The 9,400-nt window shown below is 47.7% G+C and overlaps 1 protein-coding gene across 2 annotated transcripts in view; it reads right to left on the bottom strand.

Moving 5' to 3' along the window:
- Positions 1-1,313: 1,313 nt before the first annotated feature.
- The window catches only part of PLA2G3 (phospholipase A2 group III), a 29,530-nt gene continuing 21,443 nt past the window's right edge, over positions 1,314-9,400 (bottom strand). The window contains exons 5-6 of one of the 2 annotated variants that reach the window (XM_078883977.1): positions 5,910-6,092; positions 1,321-4,296 (exon numbers count right to left, since the gene is read on the bottom strand). In XM_078883977.1, coding sequence (XP_078740103.1) covers positions 3,443-4,296; positions 5,910-6,092 — 1,037 coding nt within the window. In that variant the 3' untranslated portion in view covers positions 1,321-3,442. Of the gene's footprint in view, positions 4,297-5,909; positions 6,093-9,400 lie in introns of both variants that reach the window. The other variant, XM_078883978.1, reaches the window with a different exon arrangement.

Below are 9,400 nucleotides of genomic sequence, written 5' to 3'. Positions count from 1 at the left end.
GAATATGCTTTACCCTTTCTGACAATAAAAAGTTGTGCTAAGATGTTTCAAGACCAAAGCAATAACCTTTTGCAAGGCATCAAGTCTGCATTAACCACACACAGTACTTGTATGAACATGAAAACAAACATGCTCTGATAATAATGTTACATGTGTAATGTAGTAACTCGGCGGGAGACGACTTCACGGGTAACACACTCTTTATTTTATCAAACTCGTTCACAGGTGACTAACACCTACTTTGTATCTCGGGTGACAAACACCCACTTAGTATCTCGGGTGACAAACACCCACTTAGTATCTCGGGTGACAAACACCCACTTAGCTACTTGGCGACTAACGCCCACTGAGCTACTCGGATGACCAACATCCACTTAGTATCTCGGGTGACAAACACCCACTTAGCTACTCGGCGACTAACGCCACTGAGCTACTCGGATGACCAACATCCACTTAGCTACTCGGCGACTAACGCCACTGAGCTACTCGGGACACTCCCTGCCCGGGGTATCCGTCTCGACTGTGGGTCCCCAGCCCGACCCACGGGGGCGTCGGACCCCGGGTCCCACAGCCTCGCCTCCGAGCCACACAGGGCCCCGGTCCCCACAAGGACGGCGGGACTAGGGGTCTCGGGGCACTAGGTCTTCAGCTCCGTCTTCGGGTCTTCAACTGGGTAACTCTTCCCGAGTGCTCTCGCGCGTCCCCCTTTATACCCCACCTGCGGACGTCGCTGCGAGCACCCACTTATTCGACCAATCGCTGGGCGCTGGCTACGATCCTGTTTTCCCACATCTCATCGTGCCTCACCACCCACGCCGCGCCGCCCCGTCATCTGTCACTCGCGGCGCGCGCGTCCACACCACGCCCACAACGCGTGCCCAACCCCGCACCCCGCGCCGCCCCGTGATCCATCACTGTCACAGTCGGCGCACGTCAACACCACCACTACACATGCATTGCCTTTGATACTGATTGGCCTACACCAGAGACAGCCTTCTTTATGAACTTGTCTCTGCACCAGTGTTAGACCAGAGAACGCCAAAGGGAGAACAGTATTAAGACAATGCACGCATCAAAACACTTATAGCGTTATTATCGTCAGAACGATTAAAACCGATTCTTGTTTTTCATCATTTTGGATACTGCAAAAAAGGTCCCCAATAGATTTCAATCAGTGTTGTTAAAAACCCTCCACCAACTTAAATTGTCACCGGGTGCACAAACATTGAACGGCGCCAATGGTTATGGTGTCTGCTCACCGGCAAAGTTAACGAAAAATTTTCACAACCAAAGTTAGGTCTGACATTTTATTTGCGACTATTTTAAGCATACATGTGTAATGTGAGGTTACACCTGGATGATAAATGGGTTACACCTGGATGATTAATTGGTTACACCTGGATGATAATGATTGCCTCTGCCGGCCTCAGCCCACAACCAATGGGGAGTCGAGCCAGGGCGCGGCCCTGATGTAATGTGAAGATTACACCTGGAAGAGGATGATTGGCTCTGCTGGCTTCAGCCGCAACCAATGGGGAGGCGAGTTAGGGGCGTGGCCCTGGGGGCTGGAGGATGGGCTCTGGAAGGTTCCAGGGAGGTGGCCGAGGATTGGCTGCGAGGCACCACGTGGGCCAGGGATTAAAAGGGGTGGAGACGGACAGCACGTGGTCAGAGCTGGGAGGAATGAAGGCGAAGCCACGCTGGTGCCGTGGTCCGGAGCCTGCCACGTGGCGGGCCAAAGCAGGCTCTCCTTCTCCCTCTCACGCTGTCTGCCAACAGCGTGAAGGAGCCATAGAGCAAGAGGGACGAGTATAGGGAGAGCTGTGACAGAACTTAATAAAGAATACTGAAATTCAGAAGTTGTCTCAACGACCTTTATTACACATGTTAAACATCTGATTCTTTGCCTTTGCGTTGATAATAGCAACAACTTCAACTCATACCGCACTGCAAATTATCTATTTACTCTCGGAGACAGAAAACGATTCGAGAATAAGGAACTACAGAGAAGCAGGGAGGCTGCCACGTGGTAAGCAGTTGCCAACAATTATCCAAGCTCTGTCGTCCTCATAAGATGTTCAAACACCACGGTACGCTTCCGGGAGCACATCGTTACAGAGATGTGCTTGTATTGTACCCAATGCTGCTGACAATATTCATTCTCAGACGTCCGTGTGGCTGATGCGATGTGGAAAAAAAAATACATTGGGGACAAATAATGGGAAGAAGGCGTATTGGCTGCCCATGTTTTTGTTGTTCACTAGAGTAGTGAATGATGTGCTGATTCCTTCTGGTATGGGCTTAGCTTTTTGTTACGGGAGTAGCCTTCAAAACTATTGGCCATTCATTGTCAAGAGCCAAGGGTCGTTTTCAATGTTGTTGACCATTCTAACGTATCGGTTTTTGCGACCAATAAGAATCAGATCGCGTGAGTAAGATGTGTGTCGTACACCTCGCTCCACCCGACATGACCAATGAGTGATCCACACACATTTAACAATTATTTTGTCGGATATTTAGCGAACATAATTTATGATAATCTAACAACATGAATATTTATGGAAATCCGTTCAGCTCCAGGTATTACTCCCTACCACTTCCTGCTGCTTTGTAGCTGCATATTGATGACATCTTCACACCACTTATTTCAGGCTCAAGACTGGAGGACAGAAATTATATCCCTAAAAGTGTAAAAATATGCAATCTGTTAAAATAGAGTAAGGACAAAAAGATTGTTGCCATACAATGGTGCATAGAGTTCTGTTAAGTTACATTGTAGATGCTGCTACTCTTGGGCGATGTTGTTCACGTCCAGTAAGGAAAATTTTCATTGCTATGCTGACCATACTCAGCTGTACTTATCGTTTAAACCAGGCAACACCTGAGCCATAAAGTACACTGACGGCTTATCTTGCTGACGTGAAAATGTACAATATGACATTTATCAAGGTTAAGTTGGGATCAAACGGAGGTGGTGTTGTTGGGAGCCTGGAGCCAAACAGAGTTCTCTAAGTTGACTATGAACCCAACGTGAATTCTTCTGGTATAGCTTTCCTTGTGATTTCAGAAGAGTTGGGAAATGAGGTCATTTTTACCCAGATCTGTCATTCGAGCCACACATTCAGAATGTGCTTAAAGCACAGTATATCAATTTCCATGAGAAAAAATATGACCAAACGACAAAGTTTGTTGTGATTTTCCTATGAATATAGATGTGGCTACTTGGATACGATTAGCCAACTGATTCAGGGCCTATTTGGGGTTACATGCCCCTTGCCTCTGCCTGTCATATTCACCCATTTCTTTCTAATTGCTCCAGCCTATGGTTATGTGCAAAGAATCTATAAGCAAACAGACAAAAGATAGACCTCTAATATTCGTATAAGTCCACAGCAGACCCTGCATTCTATTCTAACTATGACTGGTAGTTAACTGCCAGTCGCTAAGTAAGCCAAAGCCTAGAAAAACGAGAAGGCTTCTCTGCTGGTGAATTATCGAGCGACTGTGTCGCGAGCAATGTCGCACTTTTCTTTCTCTTTCTGCCCTTTTTGCGCTTTGCCTTGAGAATAACTGTGCCACCAGTGGCGACATTGTCACCGTTCACGAGCGGTTGCACCGTTATTCTACCCAGAGGCTGGAGAGCAGACGACGTTGGTGCAATCATTGCTCTCAAACCAGTGCCTGCAAAGGCAGTGGCCTTCAACGCGTTCTTGCCAGCATGGTAAAACGATCGCCCATCTGCCACCGCCACTGCTGCTGCTTTTGTGAAGAATGGGATCTGTTGCCCTGGCACCATCGTCGTCGTCATCGCTGCTGATGTGATCGACACCACCGTTTGCAAACCAAAATCCAGCGATGCCGCCGCCATTTTATTGTGTGGGCGTGCTGGTGGCCTCCTTGGTTTTCCGCGGGATAGCAGTCGCGCCATTAGCGAGAGCCCATACGGGCACTTGGCGACCTGCTGACGGCCAGCTGGCAAGTGCAATTGGGAGACCACGACAGACGTTTGGTTGTTGTTGGGGTTGGAGGTGGTCGTTGGGAGGCTGTTTAAGGTTGAAGGGGGCAGGGAATAGCCAAGGCTCATTTTACCATTTCCCCGAATTGCTCTCTTCGGGGGGATTACAGCTGGCAATGTTCCTGCGGCCCGTGGATGGGTGCCCAGATGTTTGAGCAAATCAGCAAAATGTTGACGCCTTCTAGCCAGAAAAGTCTGAGGGCTTGCAATGGGGCGAGAGCCCGGGGCTGAGCCAGTGTCCGCTCTCGGTGCATTTGTAGACGTATCCATAGGTCTGCTTTCTGTATGAACGAGAAGGGAGAGAAGAAACGGTTTAAAACGTAGGAGGCTTTCGCGGCCAATATCTATAAGAGGTTTTTGGGTTAGATTGTGTAAATATAAATGTGTCATTAAACCCGCCAACACGTGACAGCCAATTAGTAAGGTTTCTCACGTAAACAAAACATGCCAATTCGTTACTAGTACAGTATACCGGTTGTGTATTGCAGAGTAAACACATTTAAAATGCGAGACAACTCTGGCTGTCGCCTGATGATGCCGACTGTAAATGTTGTGGGTTTACACATCGGTGAGTGCTGAACTAGTAAAGAATTTGGCATGTTTTGTTTACGTGAGAACTTTCCTAATTGACTGTCAGGTGATGGTGGCAGGTTTAATGACACATTTATATTTACACGCTCTAACCTAAAAAAAAACTATTATGGAGAGAAAATACATTCACACAGTGGAGGCAGCCCTCCACTTTCTCCCCTACAAGGCAGGCATGTATTCTCATATTCACACACACACTCGTAAGTGCACGACGTTGTTTAACCAATTTAACAATTCGCATGGTACAAATTTGTGAATGAATCAAAGTAAAGCAAAATTAATTGCACTTTTAATTATAAATATGTAACAACGACCGACACGCATTCTTGCTTTAGTAAGAGCCTTTATTGTAGACACAAACACTTTTCTTTAGGCCTGAACTTCGTCTTCTCTCCAACCATCCCTTCCCCTTGAGCCATCTCCTTTTTAGATTTCCTCCAGCCCCCTTTCTCGAAGATTCGCTCGCCCAATTTCCCTCGGCCAATCCTCGTCCTTCTTATCTAACGGTTGGCAACCATTACCCCGGCAGTCAATCATCGTTTCCCAGCCTTTAACGTTGGAATTTCTCCTCCAATCAATTTAATTCTCTGACCATAACCAATATTTTTTAGGCCTCCCTACACCAATCAGAAGCCTTTAACACAAACGGGCAGTCAGGACGTTAAAACAAACAGCCGATTGAGGCATTCACAAACCAAGTTAAACTCTAAACTCAACTATATATTTTTATTTTACCAGCTACGGCCCACGTAGGTCTTTTTCAGATGCGACCTGGCCACAAATGATAGCTTAACGAAGTGGCTTATCATGTGGAAATTTACATCAGCCAAATACGCTAAATGCATGCTTCTAAATGTGGAGGGAAAACCCGGAAGACCAGGAAAAAAATCTACACAACCACAGGGAGAGATACATGCAAACTCCAAATATACAGGCGTCAGGGTCAGGATCGAATCAACGACCTCCTGTATACCGGGAAAGGTAGTAAACATCTCCTAACCGCTGTGGCGCCCTTTACGTCTACATTTACATCAAGCCTGAACGTACCTTCTCTTTCAAACCCTTCCACAAATGTGAAGCGTGTGTTTAGACGGACAGGATCACACTAGCGCATGAGCAGGAATTGCATTGGTTTTGTTTTATCTTATTATTGATCGTGCATCACTGCCTCAACGCAGCAACACAACGTAGTCGTTGCTTCGCTCCACTTTTCTTTAATAAACAGCCCTAAATCTCCACGTCGGGTGAGACAGAAACACGATTGTGTCCTCTCTTCAGCCGCTCCCTATATGGGTGTACAGACCTCGGAGGTCCAAGATCGCAGGTTGCTGCATCGTTGGCAAAGCTGCCTTCCCACTCGGCGCCGAGTTGGGGTTTCCCTTCCTCTTGCGTCCTCGTCTCTTCTTGCCCCGATTCTTTTCACGGCCTCTGCCCCCCTTGCCTGCAGCCGTCCTTGGCTTTCCTTGCTTCGTCGAGGTGTCCTTGTCTGTCGCAGTTAGAGATCAACATTCAAGCGGTCACATTTCCGCGTGGTTGACCTTTGGCAGGCAGTAAGTACCTCCGTATCTCAACAGCCCAGCCCACATTTGAAAGCGGTCAGAGTGATTGATGAACCCCGAATCGCACTAACCCCGGTCGCTCGCTCGCTAGCAGACAGTAGCCCTCCCTGTTACTCTTCGTATTGGTAATAACGCGGTTACTGATCTCTTGAATGTCACTCATCGATTCCTCCTCCCGTGATGGGGACTCTTTGTCCAAAATACTAACTCGTTTAATATTTTGTTCACTCACCACCAACACTGCAGGTTACAACAAAGCACTTACTCACACAAAACACACACACAATCACTCATTGCTCACTCAGATACTCACCTGCAAAGACAACTGTCTACCGTATAACGTTAACAGACTTTGGGCAAAAGTGCTGTTACGAGCACTCATTAACGCCCTCACCCATCCAGTAACACACTCACATACTCAGACACACAAGACAACGGTCTCCAGTAAAGCCCTAACAGACTGCTGGGGCAAGTGCTGGTAGCGAGCACCTATGAAGGCCGGCATGGCACACGAGAGGATGGGTGGCCAGCACCACTCCCGACCGCCTTTGTCTCCCTAGTGGCGATGTTTACACATGCACTAGGTACTCATTTTGAAGCTGAGTCGACCTAGGGGAGGTCCAGAACCGGTTCAGATAATCGTCACTGGTTTTGGCCGTGAGCGGGAATCAAACTCGGGCCGCCGGATTCATAGCGCAGTGCGCTAACCCCGACACCCGCTCAGACACACACCCACCCACTTACCAACTCACACACTCACATACCCACTCACCTAACAACTCACCCACAACTCACTCACCCACACACTCACCTACTCACCCAACAACTCACTCACCCACCCACGCACCTACTCACCGACTCACCCACCCACTCACCTAATCACACACTCATCCACCCACTCACCAACTCACCACGCTGCAGATCACAACACTCCTCTAGCTGCTTCTTCTCTTGAACTTTTTCATTTGGGAATTCCCTCCCCAATCTGTTGTGAACAAACTCAATATTTCAACTCACGTGTTACGCCACTCCGATTTCTAGAATATGCGATGGTGCTGTTTGTTGCTTGCCATTTGATGTCCATGCCTGCGCTGAGTAACCGTGTGGAAAAAAAACCCACTCAGCAGGAAGTCGCCAAATTAATCAGATAAATAATCTTTTTTCATATTATTTAGATTAACCTCAAAGAGAAGCTCAATAACTCTTTGGTTTTTTCGGTAAAGTCACGTAGGTATAAAATAAAATGAAGCACGACGTTGCGGGCGCAACACAAGCGTCCGTCATCAGGTGGGATGCTTGTGTTGCGCCCGAAACGTAATTTATTTTATTTTATACCTACGTGACGTTATCGAAAAAAACAAAGAGTATGGATTCCTGCAGTCACGAAAGCTTCAAATCAAGATAGTAGCTCAATTGCCGCTGGCTTTGACGTTCTAAATATCAAGAAATGGGCAGATGTTGCTGTTTGCTGCAGTTTATACTCATGTAGTGTGGTAAAATACGCGGTGCGCACTGTTGGCCGAGGGCAACTGAGGGCAGGCAGGTGCGCGTGTGCAACGTAAGGTTGCACGAGCAAACCTCCACCTCATTAAAATGAGAATCTGTTGCAGACGGGGTCGGCCCGGAAATGTGGAGGAGCTGGATAATTGGGAGGAGGATAAAAGGGGGTGCGTGAGAGCGAAGCAACGGAGCGAGAGTTTGGGTTCCTGCGACCAAGGTGAAGACATCTCACCGCTGCCGCTCAAGCCAGGGATGGACCTCAACCCTCACGAGTCGCCGGGCAGGTGATGGTTGATCCCCCCGCACGGATCGGACGAGTGAGTGGGTCTGAGGGAATGTAGGCTAGGGCAGCGGTGCAGAGGGAGAGCAGCTGTCTACAAGCTCTGTGTGAGCGAAGCCTCTGTGTGAGCGCTAATGTGTGAAAGCTCTGTGTGAGAGCAGCTGTGTGCAAGCCCTGTGTGAGCTGCGGTCTGTGTGCGGAGTTGTGAGTGCAGAGCCGCTGAGAGAAAGAGCTGCTGCAGGCAGGTCAGCGAGGTGTAATGTAGATAGGGGAAGTTGGTTAACAAAGTGACCATATAGACAGAGATAAGAGTGCCTACAACTGGTGCAGGAGTAGAGTAATAAAGTGTAAGCAGGTGACTTGGAACAGCGTGTCCGACTGAGTGATTCTACACGACACTACACTCGCGAAGAGTGGCGTTCAAGTGGAAATTGTGATGACTTTTTTTTACTATAAAAACTCTAAAATATATATATTTTTTTACATGTAAAGCCCACTCAGTGATGTAGCTCTTTTTCAGAAGAGACCTGGCTATCACAAATTATAGCTCGACGAAGACGCTTATCGTATGGACATTTATAGCAGACAAATAATCTAAACGCATGTTAATTATAAATGTGGAAGGAGAAATCAGAGGATCCTGAGAACAATCCACGCGACCACGGGGCGAGAGATACGCAAACTCCAAATATACAGCAGGCACCGTCAGGGTATGGATCGAACCCACGAACCTCTGTATACCAGGCGAGGTAGATAACATCTCCTATCGTGGTTGTAGAGAGAGATGGTTGTGAGGTGGATTGCAGGCAGTAAGATGGTATTGAGATATCATGTTAAGATATCCAAACACCAAATAGATACATTTTGCAAGGAATCAAGTCTGAATTAGCCGCACGTATTTGTGGAAAACATGCAAACATGCTCGGATAATATATGCCTTGCAAAAGGTACCTAATTGGTGTTTGCACATCTTAACACCCAGAAAGGGTAGATGTCAACTGTGGTCAGATGTGAGGACTCAACATTAGCCGAGTACACAGCTTCGGTCACAGTACGGGGCAGGGGGGGGGTCGGTGATCTACATCGATTGTATACCAGGCGAGGTAGTTAACATATCCGAGCCACCGTGGCGCCGAGCGAGAAAAACCAACAAGGAAAGTCTCCTAGCGACGCGTCCAGCTGTGTAGCTGGCTTGGAGGTGACAGGTACCGCTCACGCGGATCTCTGGTATTTAGATTTTTTTAAAGTCGAATTCACCCTTAGTTACAACCCGATAACAAACACAAAATAGACATTCCTATTTCACGGCTCTGCTGAGTAACCCATGGCCGGGAGCTCGATTAAAAGTCAGGCGTCACTCTCTGGACCCCCTATTGTATCATATATGGTTTGCTGTTCATAGCGTGAACAGGTGGATGTAATTGCAAACAATTTCCAGGCTTCTGGAAGTCCACA

Source organism: Lampetra fluviatilis, chromosome 76 (assembly GCF_964198595.1).
Source record: "Lampetra fluviatilis chromosome 76, kcLamFluv1.1, whole genome shotgun sequence".
Taxonomy (NCBI): Eukaryota; Metazoa; Chordata; class Hyperoartia; order Petromyzontiformes; family Petromyzontidae; genus Lampetra; species Lampetra fluviatilis.
The sequence above is the reverse complement of the archived record's forward strand: the minus strand, read 5'-3'. Positions and strand labels throughout refer to the sequence as shown.